The sequence below is a fragment of the Mastacembelus armatus genome, chromosome 9, assembly GCF_900324485.2.
Source record: "Mastacembelus armatus chromosome 9, fMasArm1.2, whole genome shotgun sequence".
Lineage (NCBI taxonomy): Eukaryota > Metazoa > Chordata > Actinopteri > Synbranchiformes > Mastacembelidae > Mastacembelus > Mastacembelus armatus.
The window spans coordinates 18,532,019-18,554,917 of NC_046641.1; the positions used below are offsets into that span (position 1 = coordinate 18,532,019).

Below are 22,899 nucleotides of genomic sequence, written 5' to 3' on the forward strand. Positions count from 1 at the left end.
CAATTTATGAAAAGATATTTCTGTAATGAAGCTGTTTACATTTTATAATCAATCAATCAATCAAACTATTATTATAGTAGCTTTTGTACAGGTTAGTGCCTTACAGATGACAAGAGAGTACAAATGCAAAAAGTAAAACAAGGTGAGATTAATGTATATGAGAAACTAAAAAATGATAATAAAACCAATAAAATTGACTTTTTAATTTAAAAAATCAAGTAAAGTAAAATAAAATTTGATAAAATACATAAGAAAAAACACTGGAACAACTGAAAGAGTTGTGTAGCTGAGCTGACCGTCCCGATTCATACGATGAAAGAGACCATGAAGTACTGTAAAAATATCTATTCATAGAAAATTCAGAACTGATACAGTATACAAGCATTAAGAGCATGCAGACTCTACATGGGGAACCTCATGAGACCCTATTAAGCAGACAAATGCTGTCAGTGTAGTTTTGTAATATGGCTCTGCACAGTGAACGTGTGAGCAAGTGACATCAGGCCTGTTCTGTGCTGGGCCTGGAAAAGTGCAAGCTGTGCAGAAAATGCTCTGAGCACAGTAACATTAGAGGCACGGCTCTTTCCGTCATTCATCGAGTTGTTGCAGGTGTGCTGATGACACTGTTTCATGATGAATTATGCAATTAGGCAGGTACAGAAATATATTTTTAACTGGATGTCAAACAGTCACCCTGTGTAAATGAGTTGTTAATTAATAGTAATCAACCAGAAGCATGAAAACTGTGTTTTCTGTGTTTTTCAGGGGAGCCTTTTCAGTGGTGCGCAGATGTGTTAAGCTGTGTACAGGACAGGAATACGCCGCTAAAATAATCAACACCAAAAAGTTATCTGCACGAGGTAAGCACATCTATCTCGCTGTATTTTTTTTAAATTTTTTTTTTTTATCACAGCTTGTTAATCCATGTGTTAGTTGGATTTCACTGTTACTTAACTAACTAAAAGTACAATTTGGCACCAAACCAGAATGACTCATTTGTTCAGAGTTTCTTTGTCCCAGTGGTCACCTCCCCACCTGCTGTGCAGACAGTTATATAAGTGATATCCAACAGCAGTCACCCTCTCAGATGGTGCTGCGTAGGACAGCATTTTATCCTACGCTGGGGTCTGTGGATGAGAAAAGGAGGACAGTGGAACCATTAGAGAAAAGCTTGTGACAGCAGAAATAGCATTGTGCTGTGATGGCGGTGCAGTGGAAACACCTGGTTCAACCTTTACACTACACTGTTTCTGAGCTGTGCTGATCGTTGAGATCGTTGGATGAAGTGGTTTTAATTCTTGGTTATGCGCTCAGAGATCACGGGGGGTGCATGAGTGCCACAGGGCTAAAACTGTCATGACCGCCATTAGCAGCCGCTCCTGCCTGTTTTTGGTTTGTGTGGAAGCAAGTTCTGGCCGAGGCAACTCATCCTGGCTGGTTGGAGTTCCTGCACAGTGCGGGGCGGAGCTGGTGGGGATAGTTAAGGCCTGGTCGTTATGTCCTTGCACGTAAGTCCATAGCTGGCAGGTGATACCATGTCTCAGACACGTAGAACATTTTAGGTTAGATTTTGTTGAGCTACTCAGCAGCAGAGACCCCCTCCCCAGGTAGAGCCAGCAGTGACAAGTTCTGCAGTACAGAGAGAACTGGGCAGGAAAAATCTGCAAAAATTCACAACCAAGGAATGTGAAGAACCTGTCGGCCACCCAAAAGATGCACCGAGACCGCAGGTAAAAATGTCCCTGATAAAAACAGTTAATAAAATAAGGTACACAGTGTTTCACCACGGTGTGTTAACAATTAAGCGACACCATAATCTACAAATTAATGAACACTGGAGTCAGCCACAACCCCCCACTTGACTAAACCTGACAGTGGGCATCATTTTGTTGTAAATCATTTTCCTCACTTAAGTATATAAAATGTAATGTTTCATTTCTCCCAAATGAAATGGCCGACACAGATGTTGTCCTCTTCAGTTCCACAGAAGCATCCTGCAGTAGTAAATATATTAATCTCTGTTTATTATCATGGAATTTGACATTCAGTGATCATTTTGGGAAGAGAAATGTTGTAAAGGCACTGAAGGTCTTAGCTTCAGTTTCTATAATAGCGATTTCTGGAGGAAGTTAAGCTCTTTCCACTGTTACACTCTTTAAATAACTATATGAAAGTATCAGCTGAATGATGTAATGACGTTTGACTGTAATATAATCATGTTTTACTAAATAAAAGTCCTTTGAGCACTATGCAGCAGTAACAGTTGAAGCCAAAGTCAGGTTACATGCCACAGCCTGAACACCCGCCCAGCACCACGGTGCTCTCTGTGGCTCTTCACACCACTTGCCCAGTGTAAATCTCCTGCTGCCCCTGCAGCCCCGTAACTGGAGACCCGGTGCCAAGGCCCTGCCAGGTGGCACCGTGATGGTACTTGACTGTTACCGTGGCTTCGCTCACACACAGACACACACACGGGGCCACTGCTTGTCTGTAAAAACATTGAGTGTGGTTTGAACAGGCATTTTAACGCGTTAATCTCAACTAGGACTGAATGATCATTAAATAGTTGTTAACGTGTCAGTTCTGTATGTGGGCCATTTATGAGATTAATGTTCTTTATGTTATGATGATGCGATGTGGACCAGGGAAGTTCTCGAGGATCAGAGACTGTGCTGTGTGTGACGTGTTTGTTCCCCTGCTTCAGAATGCAGACACTTGGAAACTGTGTAATGGGAATAACTAAATTAGGTAATGTTGTAATGCACTCATAGGATTATATTTCAACATCCTCTTTCCAGCTACAGTGACAAAAATGGATATTTCCCCGAATATTGTGCAGTGAAAATATATTTTCAACCCTTAGGACATGTGCAGAGGATTTATGAAAAATGGAGTGGTATTTTTGAGCTCTTTCATTAACCATGACCAAAAACATTATTTTCCCAAACTGACCAATTGTTAGCTGACCTTTTTATGTGAAGTATGGCATGTTTAGTTTTTATTTTCTGTTATTATGCCACTTTATGTTTTCATAGGAATATGGTGTGTCCTGTCTTTGTGTTCACAACAATGAGGGAAGATTTCAGCAACCAGTTGTAAAGTCTACATTACATAGTATAACAGTTTTGATGCTCTTGTCAAATTCTGACTACATGTTGGTGCAGCGAGTAGCTTTTAAAGAGATTAAATCCATCCTAGATTATCCAGCTGCTATTAGCAGGGTCTAGCTGTTAATCCCACAGATTGGCATGGTGAGAAGACACATACAGACGCACAGAGAATAAATAATTCAACTATAGGTTGTGCTGCACCTAAATTTCAGTCTAGATGCTTGATCAGAGAGTGTTCTGCCTGCAGCTCTCCGCCATATTTCGGAGGCACAGTATCATCTTGATACTTCAACATCTGATAGAAGGGCTGCTCTGATTGGACTGGGTGGTGCATGGTGCCTGTCCTGTACTCCTTACTAACGGATGAGCTATGAAACAGCAGTGCAATGTTTGAGCAGGCTCCTCCAGCTCCTATTTATAACTCCATGACTTATCTGACATGGGCTGCGACAGACAGGTTTTATGGCAGTCAGGATGAGTTGCTGCTCTGCTTCAGAAGCGTGATGTGCTTTAGGTCTTTAGTTGTCCTGTCCAGCAGGTAAGGTCACGGAACAACTCAAGAGGAGCGCTTGTTTAGTACGGGCAGATGGAGACGGCATTCGAGTGGAGGGAGGGGTCAGGCAGGAGAAGGCACCCCAGGCACTTGGCAGCTGAGGGCCATGTGCCTGTACGCCTACATGCCTTTAGCACGGGACTCTCATCTGACTCTCTCGCTCTCTTTCTCACTGTCACACATCCTCACACAGATATTCAGCCACAGCACAGGAGCTGAGACTGCAGTCGGTCACCTGCACAGTGATTCTTTTAGAGCTACAGTAAGACAAGGAAATACTTTAGACCAGGATGATTCACTGAGTCAGAAGTCTTAAAATACTGTGTGGTTGTGATGTTAAACATACGTTTTTATGAGTTTATGAATAAACACAGTTGTAGTTTGGTTGCGTGCATGAAAGTGAGAAGGAATGAGATACGGCACGTACACACCTGCCAAACAGTTAATGCCAATCCAACACATGTCAACAGGAAATGTAGGGCAGGTCTGTTGGGCAAGGCTTCCAGCCAATCACAGAGCTTCTTTACTGGCAGTGGTCTTTGGACAGAGTTTTCCAGAGGTTGCTGTATGTCACCACGATAGAGAGTAGTTTGGCTTGTGTGTTTATTTGTACAGGTGTGTCTGTGTGTCTGTATATGTGATGTTTGAAATTTACCTGCAGTGCAGCAGCAGAGATCTGACCTGGTTTGGCCTGCAGCCATCTTTGTGTCAAAGTCAGATAACCAGGGCAGATGTAGTTTTCTTATTAAGTCCGTGTTTTTACTGTCATTGTACAACATTTTGAGAGTTTAGTTTTTCATACATGACAATTTCATGACCTACACATCTGTCGATGGACATATTTCAGGTTGACACATCTTTAAGGGGTCTGGGGGTTTATTATGGTTGATTGTTCTGTTGCTGTACTGATTATTACATTTCATAGAGTCTCACTGCACATGTACCAGTACTGTCAAATGTAGAGGACTCAGAGTCATGAGTGTCTCCTGACCTCCCTGACTACAAATCAGTTCATTCTCAGCATCTTCCAAAGTCATGCTAATGTTGCGAGGCAAATGTTCGGAGCAGTGGTTATATCTGGCTCACTTTGTGGCTGTCTTTTTACATCTCCTCCCCTCCTGAGGCTTAAGTCCCCGCCTGGAGATGATTAACCCAAATTTATTCCTCTGCTCCTCCAACATATACTGTAGATTCCCACAGACTTCAGTCAAAGCTGTTCTTGGGTTTTCTCACCCAGCGATGGTGTAAATGTTCCTCTCTGCCACCTATGTCCTCCTACTTGTCGTCTTTTCTCCACTTCCTCTCCCATTTCCATCTGTACAGGTGCTCTGTTTTTCCTTTTCCCGCACACTCCTCTCTTTTCTTATTTACCCTGCTGCTTCTAAAGTGCAGAGTTGGTATCCCACCACCCAGCTGTTTGACTGACTGAACATTTGACTTGCTAACTGAGCCCTGCAGCAGTCTGCATTACCACAGCTACATAGCCACATTTGCAGGCAGTTAGGGCAGCTTGGCAGCGCTGTGGTTAGCATGGATGCCTGCAAGATGTTTCCAGGTTTAAATCCTGTTTGACCCTGGGGTCTTCCTATGTGGAGTTTGCATGTTCTTCCCGTGTCTGTGTGTAGGTGTGAGTGTTTGTTTCTATCTGTCAGCCCTGTGACAGACTGGTGACCTGTCCAGGCTGGACCCTGTCTCTCACCCAGTGTCTGCTGGGATTGGCTCCAGACTCCCACAGCCATGGGCGTTCAAGGGTAAGTGGTATGGAAATGGATGGAGGCCATAAACTAACTACAGTGAGCACAACACCAAGGTTATGTTTGGGTCCCACTTATGTTTACCTGTGGTTGGTTACCAGAAACATTTCAGAATATGTACACTTATGTTCAGTGTAAGCATTAAATGCTGCAGTTACTAAAACTGGATCGGATATTTTGGTGGGAAACAAATATCGTCTGTGAACATTTTACTGAAACATAATTTAATAACAGCAAACACAAAGGCCCACCAATTAACTCCATTAGTCCATTCACCAGTCATTCATCATTCATCTCATCCAAACATTGATTTACTGACTAACTGTATGTAGTTTCGGCAACATCAGGTAAGACTGTGATACTTTAGATAATCTTGATGATTCATACTCTGCTATTACCGTGTAAACACACACACTACCCCGCACATGAATGATTTGTGGTCATTAGGTCAACTGCTATTTACACTGTTCAATCATGCAGCCAGCCTGGGATAAAAGACCTGAGGAGTTCCTTCTCAGAGGCTCAGTCTCAATATTAGTCTGTGTATTCTAAGAAAGTAATGGGCAAAGAACAGACAGTGTCTTCCTTAAATTAAACATTTAGTCTGAATCACTACATCTAGCAATATGACTTCCACTTGAGGCTTTAGTCATGCAGACCTACAAAGACGTGCACATAACAAAGGCTCAGTCTGGCCATCTGGTAGACTAAGCTAAGATGAACGGTATCACTCACTCCGAGCCAATTCTGTGCTTGCAGAGTAATGTCAGCAGATGCCACTGACAGAATGAAATGTGATGCTTGTGCTTGTGGCATGTTTTCCACCATTAGACGCTGTAGTAGGATGGAAAAACATATCTGGGACTGTTGAGCACAAATGGACAGTTGGTAATTTCTAAGACAGGATCAAACCAGTCGGAGTGGGTTGTGCTGGAGTGGGAGCATGGCAGTGCTTTGTATGGAAACTCTAATGATGTGATCCTTCACGGACAGTAGCATCCCTTGGAGAGCTAATGCATTTTCCCTCTGCCACATTGGTTCTGCTGAAGTACTAGTTGTAACACAGGAACAAACATTCAGTGTGTCCTCCTCCAAAACCAAAATGAAAAACTGAAGAACAAATGAATAGTGAGAGAAGAGCAGGCGGTGGTCGAAGAAACAAAAGCAACAGAAAGGCAACACCCAGTCTTTGTTTCTTTTAATCGTGCTTGCCTTTTTTTTTTTTCCTCCCTCTTTCCTCCTCCTCGGTTCTTCCTACAACACTCCTCCACTCCTTTCTCCGCCTCGCTCCTCTCATCTTCTAAGACTCTAATCACCAGGCTTACACTTCACTGTCACTCCTCAATGCCAGTGTTAGTGTGTGCGTTTCTGTCTTGCCAAATTGTCTGCGTGCCTGCACATATTGTGTGCATCCACACTATTGTATATGTGCATTTGTGTGTGTGCGTGGATGAACACATGCATTTCCATGTTTATGCTCTCTGTTGCACTCCGTAGGCATGTATATGCAGGGCGGTCCATCCATTAGAATGTGCTTGTATCTGGGCTAAGATTGCTGTTATCTTTGTTGATAACCACTAAATCCAGGTTGACTAGCATCATTAAGCTGTTTTATAAGGACACATACAGTATGTAGTTTTATCAGACAGTGAGTTAGGTCTGTATCTGACTTACAGATAATGATAATACGCATCTTGTTGCTTTCATAATCTGATATATTTCCTGTTTGTTATGGGTTTTTTGGTGGGTGGGAATTGTCTAAGGAGGAAAATGTAATGCCATTTTTTAAAAAGTATTTTCCTGTTTGTACTATAACTGATAGAATAGATTTTTGGAACAATATTAAAGAAAATTGCTTGGCAGGTTGTTTTTGACCTCTGGTAGTGTGGTGTGGAGCAGTTTTCTCAAGTGAGTCTGAAATGTGTGAGTCTTTCTCTCGTATATGTTCACATTCTTGCCAGTGGTTTCACACTTTTCTGCTAATTTACAGGTTGCAGCAATGCCCCAGCAAAGGGGCTAGTTAGTAAAACATGGTGCAAAATGGCAAACAGTTTATGTGGAAATTAAGTACATGTTAGATCTGAAGGATGCACAAATCATTTCGGTGAGTAACACTGAACATAAACATAATTTTAGTTTGTGTACAAGAAAACTTCATTGGGCACCGTTAATGGAATGTGCCAACTTAAGACTTTGTAAAGCACATTATTTTATCATGAGTTGCAGTAATTTAAGTGTTTAGTTGTTATTTCTTAATAAAAGTGTGGGGACTCTTTCAATGGCAGTGATGGTGTGGCTGTAGACGGAAAAAACTCTTGAACTGGCAGAGTGTGACTTAGTTATACATCTTTACTGATGTCTGTCCCCATGTTAACAATCCTTATTTCCATGAAAGGGTTGATTGGGCTGTCTTATGGATGGTACAGTGGGAGGGTGCTTAGCGCTGTTGCCTCGCAGCAAGAAGGTTCCGGGTTTGAATCCTGTTCGAACTTGGGGCTTTTCTGTGTGGAGTCTCTCTCCCTGTATCTGGGTTTCTCCAGGTGCTCCAGTTTCCTCCCACAGTCCAAATACATGCAGGTTGGGGTTAGGGGTTTGGGGATTAGGCAAATTCCCCATAGGCATGATTGTGACTTTTTGGCTGTCTCTATGTGCCAGAGTTAGACTGGTGATCTGTCCAGTATGGACCCTCTCACCCAGTGTCGACTGGGATTGGCTCCAGACCCCCGTGACCCTAAAGTGGACTAAGCGTTAAAGATGGATGTACTGTCAACAGTTTTTGAAAGACCATGGCTTTAGTCAAGTGTCCTGATGGATGGATAGATGGATGGAGGGATTATCAGCTTCTATCCTTGTTTACAGAGTGATGATGACAGTCACCAAAGGTGACCGGCTGTACCTCCTGAGCTACAGCCGGTCAGCCATGAACTAGCTCCTCTAGTTACCTTGTGCAAGACACTGAACCCCAAGTTGCCTCTGGTTGCTGTTCCATCGTATATGAGTGTGAGTGATTGTGTGCACGAATGGATGAATGATGTAAAAGCCCTTTGAGTGCACTTGAGTGTAGAAAAGTGCCATAGTAGTAGTATATGACCATTTACCTTTATCAAATCAAAGGTAAGATAGTCCATCCATCAGGGAAGACACTCGACCAAATGTTCTTGTCAAAGCCTGCAGATACAACACACATCACTATTACACTTCATCTTTCCAGATTCATGCCCATTTATGTGTGGATCTATGCTTTGTATATACAGTATACTTTGTCAGTGTGTTTGTGTCGTATCTCAGACACAGCTGAGTAAAATAACATATCTCATCACAGTGTTTATAGATTTTCACATTTAACTTTTTTGTCCTGAGCGTTGTACGATTTTAACTCGGTATCATAACTTATTATCTCTCTCTCCCCTTTCTCACTCTTTCTACTTGTCTTTTCTAATTAGTCTCAATGTTTTCAAATGTATTTAATGGTCACATTTATTTTGTTGTTCACCTGTTGTAACTAAAACAATTATAAATATTGTAAATATACAACAGTCACTCAGAAGCTCTTCTTCTCTCTGGACCTGACATATTCCTAATTCTCTCTCTATTACTTTTCTATTTCCCCCACTTACATGTGATTATTCTATGTACATACTGTGTGAACTGTTGTAACAAACACACTGTACCAGAGTCACGTTCCTTGTGTGTGCCAATAAATCTGATTCTGATTCTTAGATTGTTGTTCATGTGTAAAGCACTTTGAGTTGCACTGACCTGTATGCAGGTTGTTATACGAATACATAAAGTTTGATGGTTGTGTCCTTTCAGATCACCAGAAGTTGGAACGAGAGGCCCGGATTTGTCGCCTGTTGAAACACCCCAACATCGGTGAGGACAAGTCCTGATTATCTGATTATCTGATTAAAGAACACAACCTAAATAACAAACTAGATCCCATTTATTGCAGCTTATTCCAAAGTGAAAGCCCTTCCATTTATTTGTGTTGATCCAGTAGACCCCTCATACCACACTAAATATATATAAAGGATGTAAAACTCAATTAATATGACTCCCTGTGGTTTTTACTGTCCCCATTTTTAATCTCTTTGTTTAAATGCAGTAGTTGTTCTGAAATGTTCTGTTCAAGCATATAAAATGAACATATATAATGTAACTTATATACTGTATGTTCCAGCTGTAGTCAGAGCAGGGATTAATAATACAACACAATAAAATAAAGGGAAACTTTATCAGTTAATCTCTTTGTTTTTCTATTCCAGTTCGTCTTCATGACAGTATATCAGAGGAGGGTTTCCACTACCTCCTTTTTGACTTGTAAGTTATCCTCCCCCCTTTACTCCTCTCCTCTCCTCTCCTCTCCTCTCCTCTCCTCTCCTCTCCTCTCCTCTCCTCTCCATACTCACTTTTGCCCCTTTTCTTCTTCCTCCTCCACCTCAGTTCTCCACCCTTGGCTGCATATACAATTACATAACTCTCTTCTATGTTTTTGCCCCCCTCCATCACCACCACCACCCACGTCCTCCATAACCACCTCTCAGCAAATCCCTTTAGTTTCCATGGTAACGGTGTGGGAATGGGGAGGATGGGGGGGGGATAGGGGGGGTGCTGCTGGAAACAAGAAAGGAAGTAGGAATCCTTGTTTTAGTAGCCTACATACACACACACCCCCCAATTCAACCTAACCAATGTTGTGTGTATGTGCGTGTGTGTGTGTGTGTGTGTGTGTGTGTGTGTGTGTGTGTGTGTGTGTGTGTGTGTGTGTGTGTGTGTGTGTGTGCGTGCGTGCGTGTGCGTGTGTGTGCGCCCATGTGCAGGGTTACTGGAGGTGAGCTCTTTGAAGACATCGTAGCCAGAGAGTATTACAGCGAGGCTGACGCCAGGTAGGAGCGCAGCGTCTCTCCTGTGTGTCAAAATGCTTCTCCCTGTCCTTAAATGGTCTGTGTCTTCTCTTATTGCTGTTTTTTTTTACTTTTATGTATTTGTCCTTTTCTTTCGTGACTCTGCTTTACTCTCTTTTCTCCTCTTTACATCTTCTCTTCTCATGTTCATCTTTACTTTTTCTTCCTGCTCTGCTCTATTTGTTCTTTTCCCTTGTTTTCTGCTCCTCACATCCTATCTCTCCATGTTTTTTCTTTTTCTCTCAATGTCTGTTTGTTTCTTGTTTGTTTTTATTCTGTTGCTTTTTCTCTTTGCTCCTGCTAGCTGTTTCTGTTTCTCTCTGTTACCTCCTATTTTCAGAGCCACATTACTCCCATTTTTCTTTTGTGCTTCATCTCTCACACCGACACAGGAGCAGCTTTTATCTCCAAACCAAGATTCAACCAATTTGGGTTTTCAAGTCAGATAAGATTTCCAGGTTTCCAAATCTGAAAGAGTGTAGCAGATGCTGCTGTTGAGTATTGTTTAAGAAAAACTGACACTAAATGCGAGTTAAGGATCTGCCAATCGGTGCCTTCTTCAGTGCAGCCTGTTGTCATCGTCTAAATTCCAGCAGTGAAAAATGTGCTGGCAGCAGAGTTTCATTTGTAATAAATGGGCAAATGAGCTGTGCAAAGTGCAGGACATGCCACAGCAAAAGCAAAAAAAAAACAAAAAAAAAACTGTGACCTTGCTACTAATAATAAGAAACTGCTTAATATGGTGCAGGTGGTCCAGGGTACACGCTTCATTTTTCTTTTCCAACAGTGGGAGAAATTAAAACAAGTGTGTGTGAGCAGATCAGAGCAAACGTCCTGCCCACCTGTAATGTTTCTGTGCATGTAGACAGGCACCTTCTCTTTTAGTCTTCTCTTGATTTTCATTCAGCCCGCTTTATTTACTTTCTTTTTCAGCCCCCCACCACCACCCACGCTGGTTTATATCTCACTCCCACCACCCGTGCTGAGTCACTGACAGACATTGTTCACTTTAACCAACAGCAAAGAGGAAATGGAGTATTGGGGGGTGGACAGACAAAAGGCTGAGAGAAGAGTGAGAGAGATACTTGAAAATGACAGTTGTGATGTGGGTGTTTGTTCATTCACCAACATTAAAATTGAAACTGAATAGTCTGATATTGCAGAAATTTATGCCAGTGAAGCAGCAAATGTTTTTCTTCAGGCCTAGTCTCTTCATATCCGTTTGACTTGTAGCTTGAGAGCAGTGAAGTTAGTTTCATAACCAGTTTACATATCCACTACCAACAGATTCAATTATGACTCTAATTGTTTAGTTCATTGTTCAGTGCAATCCAGCACAATAATCACCAGTTAGGATCAGGCTGATGTGGTTTCATTCTTATGGTCTTTTTAACACTGTGCTTCTGGATGCATTAGACTGAAATGATGCTTTCATACTTCTCTGAAATTAAGTGTGAGTTTGACTGGATGACAGCTGCTCTTGCCATGGCTCGCAGCAGCAACAACGAGTGGTTGAAAGGCCCACATGTCATATATATCATGTCACACAACCGAGGTTTAAAAAAAAAAAACATATCCTGCACTATCCTGTCATTTGTTCCTTTGACTGTAAACATACAAATCCTGGCTTCTAGGAAATGTAAAAATAATGTGAAGAAGTGTCCACTCTCATTATGGTTTGCAGCTGCCAGGCTAAAATGTCTTTACATTGTTAGCTCTCTCCTCACTCACTGTAGCTTTTGTTGATGTTTTTTCAAAGCACTGACAGAAGTTGTATAAGCGACAAATGCTAAATATAATAACAATGATAATATTTTAGCTCTTTTATTATTCGGTGAACTGTACAATGTTCAGGAAATCCCTTCCAAACAAAGCTGTAACTTAATGCAGCTCATTCCCTAACATTTTTAGTGTATTGGCTATTAAAGACAATCTGCATGAAATGTCAAAATATGTAGTTATGACTAGAAATTTCTCCTTTAATGTGCAAAGTGATGGTGTCAGCCTGTTTGAGAGATGTATAATAGATATATAGAAATCTGACTTCCTGTCACCAAATTTTGTTCTGATGACTCAGACTGTTTCAGAAATAACAAACTGACAGCCCTACATCCACAGGACAGCAGACATCCTCACACACAAACATGTTTTATGCCCAAATGAATATGTACTTTAAGCTGCTGCTCCAAATGAAAGAGAGTGCATGAGGGAGAAGAGAGAGACTTAGTGGATGTTTGTGTGTGTGTGTGTGTGTGTGTGTTGTAATTGTTATTTACAGGCAGTCAGTTGTAGCTGAGTTGTGCTGTTAATAAGTAGACTGATTAAGTATTTTAAAGTAATAACATGTTGCATTTCTATAAGACACTTTCCCTTATTTAAAGTGATGAGTGATTATGGTGTCAAAGCATAAAGGTCCATAGAATTAAGTATTTAGCAAAGATGAGTCGGATGTGAATCTCATGCAAACACACTCCTATAAAATGCTATTAGCATCTGAAACTCCATAGATTTTTTAACTTAATCCAAGTACTGCATCTTTTTGCATTCCTGCAAAGCTGCAACAAATTTGTTTGTCCTTTTACTCTGACAGATAACTTTTTAGTTGTGCCTGGGTTGTTGTGACATTGGAAACAACAGGTTGGCTTATTCCGTTGTTCTGTCTTTTCTAAGGGTGTCATTAATTTTCCAAAAATTGTACTCAAGGTAAAAGATTTCAATTAGCCTGTTCATCTCCTGTGCTCTGCTGAGAGCAGCTGTTTTAGCACACCTGCATGTTTAGCAGTCTCCAAGAGCTGCCAGCAAATTTCTTCTTATGCTTGATGCCAAGGAGTTCTGGCTTCGGTTCAGTCATTTTTCCCAGATTAAAAAGGCTGCCATGATGCACACGACATGCACATTTAATCAGCTCCTAGCTGAATCCAACGTGCTTTGTTGTGTGTTTGGTGAATGGTGTAAATGGAGTGTTTTTTTGTATTTTCACTAGCAGTTGCAGTTTTTGCAGTAAGGACTTTTTGGCTGGCCTTCACTTTGTTACATGCTTGTAAAAGGCTATCTGAGAGTTAAAGCCTTGTTTTAGGGTCAAGGTTAGAAGTGGTTTTAGGTTGGCAATGATGGTAGTGTGTGTGTGTGTGTGTGTGTGTGTGTGTGTGTGTGTGTGTGTGTGTGTGTGTGTGTGTGTGTGTGTGTGTGTGTGTGTGTGTGTGTGCGTGCGGGTGTGTGCGTGTGTGTGTCCACCATAGGCAGCAGCATTAATTACTGCTTATCTTCTAAACCCCCTAATGATTTCTGCTTTCACACCCACTTGGTGTAACCCTTGTCTCAGGCACACACACTGGTTTTTCTCTAGGTTTCCATAGTTCAATTCACATAATGCATTAGCCTGTTGTACTAAGTCACATCACAACTAAATTCCTAACCCAGACCTTGACCCAAACTTTAATGTTACAGCCTTAACCCTCAAACGGCATGTTGAATTTGTGAAGCAGCTAAAATGTCCACATAACCATAGAAAGACATGTACACATACTGAGTTCCCTTTCCCTCCCATCTATATGTCAGTCATCCAGGCCAGCCCCCCTGCCCCAACTCCCTTGGAGACTACCAGAAGTGGGACTTTAATTAGCTACAATAATTAGTCTCTCTCACACACACACACACACTCCTGCACTCACATGGACCTCAAACTGTGCTGCATCACACCTTGTCGCCCCCTGTCAGATTCTATCAGCGTCTCTTCAGCTCTGATTGAGAAGATGGAGGATGAATAGAACCTAGTGGTGAATTACACCCAAAGCTGCTGCAAGAATCCAAAGCAAAAATGTTATGTTGTAGTTCAGCATTGGATTCGTCTTCCTGATATCACTGCCACAACACTAGGCAGCTGTATCGTGTGTGATCAGTCCATAACATTCTTTGTTAATGTCAAAAATATTAGTTACTGCAGAATAAATTCTCCGAGGCAATGCACACCTAGGCACAGCAATGAAAACATTGCAGAAAACTTGAATTTAACCCATTCTGCTACTGCTTATTAGATTACACACAAGCTTGGACATGCTTTATTTTATTGCAGTGTGTGTTTCAGTGCTGAAAGCATTTAAAAGGGAGAGAAGGTGCCCTCTGTTTTTGGTCTTCTGCCCAGGTTTGTCTGTTTTGCCTGCAGAGAACAGTGGGACATTGTAGCTCAAAGTGCTGAGCAAGTCACATTTTGTGGCTAGTGTGATGAAGGCTGCACTTTTGGTGCCACCAGGAGTTCATGAACAGGCGAGCTCCTTGGAATGACATAATGGTTTTTGACAATAGCATAATGGAAGCACAAACAAAGGCAATGCTCTTCCTTTCCTTGCTTCCATACACAGGGGTCACTGTCAGGCCAGGCCATGTGTCAGTACATTCAGTCAACTTTGCAGTGACTTTGCAGGGTGCAGTGTATGATCAGAGCGCTATTGCTCTTGCACTGTTGTAACCACGACTAATGTACTGTAATTTCACAACGTACTGACTCAGAGTACACTGCATCACTGCAGCGGGGTGAGAAGTTAAACGAGCACAGGTCAGCAAAAACAAGACTTTCATCTGTGTGAATTTCCTCTTTCAGGTTTCATATGAAGATAGCATTGAATCTGCCGACTGATGCCACTGCTTAATGACAGTGTACCCCTCTACGGTTCTTTTGCAAAGCATGTAAAACTACATTTCGGTTCTTGGTTGGTTATGGATTAAGTTGAAGGTCAGGAAATAGTTGCTGGGTCAATATATCTTTAGTGTTGAGGAGTGTCATATTAAAAACTGGGTGTTTATGGGCAAGGATGCACATATATCTCTCTCATTCTCTCTCTCGGTCCTCCCACTCACTAGACTCTGTGTGGGTGTGGATCCTGCAGGCTGCCTGTCTCCTTGCGCCTGCTATTAGTCACATATTCTGCACATTAGACCCATTGCACCAAGCCTACATACACACACATTTAAATGCACATACACACACAATAAGGTGATGCAGGAACATATATCTCTTTGCCATGCACACACAGTGATGTGCTTTCCTTTTACTGATGGAAAAATAGCTTGGCATCAGCCCACCACTCTTCTATGATTCACTTTCATCCTATGCATGTGTTGCATTTCTTTCATGTATTATCACTCTTTGCTCTTCAGACACTTCCTATCTTCTCTTTTACTGTGTCACTGTTTTCCTTTTGGTCTCCTCTCCTCTGCTCTGCTCTGCTCTCCTCCTCTTCTCCCCTCCTCTTCTCTCCTCTCCTCTCTGTGGTTGGTGATGTTGTGTTTTTTGTCTGGCAGGTTGCTCTGCTGTGGCTGCTCTTGTCTCTCATCATGTTTAAAAAAGCAAAACGAAACATTTTTGTCTCCTCTGCATTCATCCACCCATCCCTCCCCTTACAACATCTCTATCTGCATTACTCTCCCTCTTCTCCTCCCCCACATCCTCCTCTCTCTTCTCTTCTGCCTGGTAAATGTCTTCCCCTCCTCCTCCTCCTCTTTTCTCCTCTGTCACTTGACCTCCTTTAATCCAAACCTTTCATTTTCTCATCTTTAAAATGATCTTATTCATCTTGCACTGGCCCTGTACCATCACTCTGTTTACCTGGCATCCTCTTTTATCTCCTTCACCCCCTCCCTCCTATTATTTTTCCACCCATCATCCCTCTCTGTACATCCCTATGGTCCATCCCTCCCTTCACCCCCCCACTGTCCTCCCTATCTCTGTTTTGTCTTCACAGTCACTGTATCCATCAGATTCTAGAAAGTGTCCATCACATTCACCAACATGACATAGTGCACAGGGACCTGAAGGTTAGTATGTGTAGAGGAGCACCTGCATTCCTCACCCCCCTCACCCTTTCCCCACCCCCTCGACCTCCCCTTCCCAACAACCTTTGCCTGCTTCCTTTCCTTCCACTGTTCCTTTCCTCTTTCCTGCCTTCCTTCGTTCCTCCTCCGTCTCGTCTTTGTCGGTCCTGTTAGTTGCTGGTCTGATGTCCGCCTGTCTGATATGTCGTTTGATATGCTCTTACGTTTGTTGTTGCTTTTTATTGTATGGTATTGTTTTTGATTTATTTAGTGATGGAGGGCACTGGCCTGCCTCACCCACCCTCCCTGCTCCATCTGCATTTTGCACTTGCTCTCTGTTCAATCATTTTGCAAACAGATACACAACAAAAGCTCCTGTTGCACTGACTGACAGCCTGAATAATCAGTGAATGAGCCTTGTACACACACAGTCACCCAACCTGAGTACACAACCTTCAGCAGGTGTAAAATCACTTTTTAACAAATGTCTATACAACTGTTCTCCCATCAGGCTAGTTAAAAAAAATCTTCAGTTATATTTACTGGGTTCATATTGATTTTTTCTTTTTTTGTTTTGTTTATTCCCTCCTCCTCCCTTCTCTTTGGCTTTGAGTCATTTAGTTTGTTGTATTGATTTTTCAAGACAGCCTTATTCAACACCAACTATTCTCTTTATGGAAAAACTCTTGGGCTAAAACAAAAACACAACAATAGAACTGCAGTGCATTTAACAGATTTCTTATGTTATGTTATGATATTCTTCGTAGCATCTTCTGGGCTGGTGGTTTGTGTGTGGAGAATTTTTCTTCATTCAAACCAGCATCATCATAATAAACAGGACGGTTACACAAGATACTGTTGTGTTTTTTCTTTTCTCTTGGGTCCACAATTACAGTCAGACCAGATACAGTTCAGCTAATGCAGAAACAGCTCTGCCTCCTTTATCCATGGGTCTGGGATATGTGCAGTATTAGACATTAAACCCACTTAAACACATTTTCGCCCTCTCATTAACTCTTACATGTCGTTTTATAAAGTTTAGTGAGTGTATTGTGGAGTGTATAAAAACTAGCATCTCTTATTATGGTCATTAATAGGAAATCAAAATGAAGCCACATTTTTGAATATTTCTGCAGCCCATCTGTGAACTATACCATGATCACTACAACTTAACTTCATTAAACATAAATGCACAAAGCATAAGGAGTTGTTAATTTGTCAAAGTCTAGTTTAACTGCATCACACAAATCCATATCAAATATCGCAGTGGCCAGTTGAAATCACAAAAACAGAAACACCTCTTATTCGTAAAGTGTGTATGAAGCCTTTTTTGTTTTAGAAATGAACAGATATGTTGTCATATAAGTAAATAACTGACAGCAAGGAAGTAAATAATCAGGGAAGAATTCAGGACATTGTAAACAATTGCATCAAAGGTTCAGAGTTTTATATTTTGAATCTGATGATGGGACTTTGTTTGAGTTTCCCCTAACTGCGAACTCACATTAGCGACGACATTGGGATGATTTTCTTCCACTGGGTACAGACATTAACACACATGTACAGGATTCTTACCCTGCGGGTTAAAGAGCTCAACAGCTGACAGAGTGGGGGAGGATGGGCATGGACACACACTGAACCACATGCGCACCCACAGACAGCCACACGTTTATATGTGAATAAGGGTGCAAGAAAACACATACACCTTCCCACCCAGGAAGTTGTTTTAACCTCACATACATACTCAACATGCTCATCTTTGCTTTGAGTGAACGCACTTGCAGATTTTAGCATTTAAACTGTAGATGTGCTCTGCCTAGAATTTATCATCTAAAAAACAAGAACAACTTATAGCACTGAACTTTACAAGCATGCCAGTCCAGAATTTTTCTCTCACACTCTGTTTATCTTTCTCACTTTCTGTCTCTTCCTCTCTCTCTCATTTCTTTCATGTTATAATATTTCACAGACTAGCCACACTCCTGCCTTATTGCAGCCTGTTACTGTAAATCAGCCCACAGTCCTGTAGATTTATTTTTACTCTGACCAGGGTTTGTACAGTTCCTGAAAAGATCTTAAATTGATTGATTTCCTCCAAACAAAAGTCCTTAGTCTTTGTTCACATTTTTTGTGAACTAAACAATAAAAAAATAATTTTCAGATTAACTGATTAATGTTGGTGTCTGCCCTAAATTATTGTATATGTGAAATAAATATAAACATGAAATTGTATTCTATGTGATTTTTAAATGTCTGAAATTTAACTTGCAGCAGAAACTCCAGTCTGATTGCAAGAAATTTTAAGATCATGTAAAATGCAGGAACCTAGTGGTATTTTATACTAAATCTGTATATAATGTTCACTTGCTGTAATTCGCTGTGGCAAGCATCTGGAATTACATAAAATAATATTCATACTTTTCTTAAGTCCAGATACCAGGATTGAATGGGCTTTTCTTTTTGTTAGATGCAAGTGAAACTGAGAAGATCACCTAAATAACATAAACATCAAGCTTGCACACAAGAAATAATAATCTGTGGCTGCTTTGGCCCACAGTGTCAAGGTAACAGAAAAATCTCACAAACATTAAGTGGATGTTGATGGTTCAGCTACAATCAGATTTGTAATGCGTATATAATGCTGCTCATTACATCTTCAGAATTAACAGTGTCCATAAGTTCGTTTATAAGATCGGTTTTCCCGTGATGCATTAGTTCATTTTTAACCTTAGAAACAGCAGAAGGGCCAAACAAATCCATGATTGTTGCTTAACAACTGTGGGGTAGAGTTTTGTTTTGACCTTGTCAGTGCACAGGAAGCAGACATGCACAGTCAAGCTTCTGTCCTCGCACAGCACCACATCCCCAACAGCACTGCTGCTTGTGTGTGCACATGCGAGTGAGGATGTATTTTGCAGCTTCTCATCAGTCCACACCTCCCACAGCTGGACCCAGGCAATGTACATGGCCCCACGCACATATTGTCAGTCTCATCATTATATATACATGTCTTGTTTCCCTGCCCAGATAGATCATCTACTCTCTGCAAAGCCTCACACCTCAATAGCCCATCAGCATCCCTCAAAGTTTTTGACTTTGGGATTTTTTTTTTTAGCATCCGGTGGCTAACAGACATCACAATGACAGCTCTTGTCAGCAGAGCCCAGCCAGGCTGGCACTGATCCCAGACACATCTTTTAAATGTTATTAATTGCTCATTGACTCACTCCTTCCTTTACTTCCTTCATCAACACCTCCTGTGCCTCCACATTCTCACACCCACTTTCATCACCCAAGGGCTGCTGGCTAAAATATGGAGGGGAGGTGGGGTATCTAGAATCTACCTGCAGCTAACTAAGCAGTAACAGGTTTTTCCTAGATGACTATGTCTATGGATATACTCATCTTTGCAGAATAGGATGAAGATAATGGAACATATCCATTGCTCATTGGTTATTTGCAGAATAGAAGGAACCTTCTGTTGCAGAGCACCCACAGCTGTCCCGTTCAGGCTAACAGAGTTGAACACATAGCTACAGCTAACCTCTAAAGACGTACTAATAAAGGCCAGTGATGACATACACTACACTAGCCTGTGTAGATAGTAGCTAACCAGTGAAGAGCTTTTTGGCTTCCTTTTTCTAATCCTGTGAGAGGTCTTAGCTGTGGGTGAGTCAAAGCCAATGAAAGTGTGACACCTGGCAGCAGAAATGTCCTTTCAACCCCTGTTCTACCCCTCATGCCTTCCCCCACTTTTCCTTCCTTTTCCTCCCCTACATCCCTGGCCTGTGCACGAGATTGTAGCGCTGCTTTGACTAACATGCACCCCCCCTTGGTGTTTGCATGCAGTCATTGCATCCAGCAGATCCTGGAGGCGGTGCTTCACTGCCATCAAATGGGCGTGGTGCACCGGGACCTGAAGGTGAGTGATGGGGATTATGTTGTTGTCCCTTGAAAGTGTGCTTATATGTTTGTGTAATGGGGGACTGTGGGTGTGTTGTTTGTGTAACCTGTGTGTCTAGTAGGTTAATGAAAAACTGTCTGTAATGTAATGTAATGTCTGTGAATGTCATGTCACTGGCAAAGCCTCTTGAATTCTGATTTAAATGTTATTTCTGTATCACTAACTCTGTATAACACAGCTTCACCCTGCACCGTCTGTGGTTGTACAGTTAGAAAGCCATTCAAAGCGAGGCCAAAGCTCCTCTCCCCAGTCAGAGCAAGGCCAGTCTGTACAGCTTTGTGGCATTCACTATGAACCTGTCAAATACCAGCTCTGACCTTTCTCTGGCCCTGCTCGGCCTCCACAGCGTCCAGCACAGTGCAGTCACCTTCCTCTCTTGTTGTGTAAACACCACTTCCCTGAGTCTGGGGAGATTTAAAACATGTGACACTGGTCATGTTGGCTGACTGATGCCTCTGCTCTGTAACCTTTTTGGAACAGGATCTTCTCATCGCACTGCCAGGCCTTTTTTTGTCAGGGGACCCATTTAAGATGGCCCAGGAGGATAGTTAGTGAGACCACTGGTTCATTTATTTAGAGAGCGATAACAATTGATTATCAGACAACGTGTGTGATTGCCTTTAAAGATCATTTAATGATCATTTTCTGTAAACTGCCTTCAATTAACTTGTAATGTTGAGACGTTTGTTTATTTTGGTTGACTGGCTGGTAGCACAGTCTTTTTTTAGGCTTGGCCAGTTGCTAATTTTAAAGTGTGGGATAGCTTGATAGATATATTTTCTAAATGTGTGTGTATCATGTGTTTCATGTTAAGTTTTGGATTTTTTGTTTAAAGATTTTTGGTGAGCATGAGATGCATTTGCAGTAAACGGAAGTAAAAGTATTCAGATTTGTCTTAATTTAATACAGTTCTTCCCAAACACATGTAAACTGTGTGTGAATGAGCATCTGAAATGGTCTCAGGCTCTTTTAAGTCTATTTGCTATCATATCTTGTACCTGGGAGTGTTTTTGTATGTGCATGCCTGTAGTGTGTCTCTTCTTGTTTTGCATGATGCACTTTGTCTAGTAGACCTCTTCTATGCAAATGTCAGTCCCAGCATTTCAGCAAAGGCGTGTTGTGCTTATCAAAACTTTAGTGGCTATTTCTTTATTTAGCCGACACACCGATCTGGTTTCACACCCAAGCATCAGTGGGTATTTCATGCAATAGGTCATACTGTGATGACTGAGGACAGGCTGGGTGACACGATCCCTGCAAATACAAAGTGGTTTATGGGAAATGAGATGACAACGTAGTGGACAGACTTACGTGTCCCCCCCCGATTAAAGAAAAAAAAAAAAAAACACTAAAACTGCCCTGTACAGCAGATCTATTGAGGTTTATGTCATCTCAGAAATGAAAAGTTTGCTGTTGGCATATGTTTGTGGAAAAGAATATTTGTCCCTAATTTATTTTCAATCCAGTTTTAAGTTTTCTTTTTCAACTTTAGAAAAACAGGGTGTGACTAGTGTTTTAGGTTTTGTTTTCAGATGTCTGGAGAATTGTATCAGAAAATTTTAAGTTGCTGAAGTTGGAGGCCCTTTTTACTGGAGGCCTACACCTCTGCCACTTTCTCTAACAGAATTAGGCAGGTATGCCGCAGCAGCTCCAGGACCTCTGCAGACAGAGAAAGAGAAGAGGGAAGAGAGAAAACTGGGAATCATTGAAACACCCACTCACGACAGGCTCTTCAATACAGCTATCTCCCATACACAGTCTTTCTGTCTCCCCCTCAACAAAGCCAGTTGCTAGTCGTCAGTGGGCTCAGCTGTGTGTGAAGAGAAGGAGAGGAAAGAGGCGCTTATGTCAAAAAGTGATGGCAGTTGCTGTTGTTACGCCTGAATGTGGCCTGGAAGTTTTCCATTGCATTTATACACCTTTTTGATGGAAGCACATGCTTCATCAGAATTTCCACCCACCTCTATTTTCACGGATTATCTTACTGCTGCAGTGTTGGCAAGTTCTGACTGTGCCGTTTGCAAAAGAGTAAAGCCTAACCAAGTGGTAGAGCTGGGAGAATGAGATGACACGAAGTAGGCACAGAGCATTAGGATTATTGTTCACTTACTCACCGTCCTTCTCTCTCTCTTATGGGCTCAAAGGCTATAAAAGCTAGCTCACTTTTAAGTATCTGCACCTTAAATACCCAGTATTCCTTTGGCTCTAATCAAATTAGATAGGGAGAGAGAGCAGAGGATGCAAAGACATGCTGCTGCAGTGCAGGCAGAAATATGTGCCTGTTTTCTCCATGTAATAAGTTTGTGGCACATCACAGTCGTGCGTTTCAGGAATTAGCTGGGCTAACTAATTAGAGTGACATTAAATGACATAATGAGATGTGATAAGATAAACTTTATTCATCTCTAAAGGGAATTTCAGGTAGTCTTATAGTTAATTATTAAGTCAGTCGAGAGAGTAGGCAGTAGTTATCTGCCTTTGGCTAAGGTGTTATAGAGCCTAGTGGCAGTGGGGATAAAGGATCTCCTGTATTGTTCAGTCTTATTCTCTGAAAGGCAGGTGAGAACCTTTTAGAGGTGATGATATACTGTGGACTTTGGCTTAGTCAATAAAATAGCCTTTATTGACTAAAGTAAAATATACATCAGGGTCATTAAACATCTGTCTGGTGCTTTCTCGTGTAGAGGCTAACTGAAGATATTTGTTCCGTGTAATCTTAGACTGGATTTCAGTGTAGGGGTAAGGATGGAAAAGTTATTATCACCTGAAATAATGTTGTTTTTCATGTTAGCAAAGCTGACCTCCT

General features: G+C 41.6%; 1 protein-coding gene across 21 annotated transcripts in view; it reads left to right on the forward strand.

Moving 5' to 3' along the window:
- The window catches only part of camk2b1 (calcium/calmodulin-dependent protein kinase (CaM kinase) II beta 1), a 61,676-nt gene that overhangs the window by 4,164 nt on the left and 34,613 nt on the right, over nucleotides 1-22,899 (forward strand). For 13 of the 21 annotated variants that reach the window (XM_026320803.1, XM_026320809.1, XM_026320814.1 and 10 more), the window contains exons 2-6: nucleotides 766-860; nucleotides 9,231-9,290; nucleotides 9,683-9,737; nucleotides 10,238-10,303; nucleotides 16,060-16,132. In XM_026320803.1, coding sequence (XP_026176588.1) covers nucleotides 766-860; nucleotides 9,231-9,290; nucleotides 9,683-9,737; nucleotides 10,238-10,303; nucleotides 16,060-16,132 — 349 coding nt within the window. Of the gene's footprint in view, nucleotides 1-765; nucleotides 861-9,230; nucleotides 9,291-9,682; nucleotides 9,738-10,237; nucleotides 10,304-16,059; nucleotides 16,133-19,978; nucleotides 20,052-22,899 lie in introns of those variants that run through there. The other 8 variants (XM_026320824.1, XM_026320804.1, XM_026320808.1 and 5 more) reach the window with 2 other exon arrangements.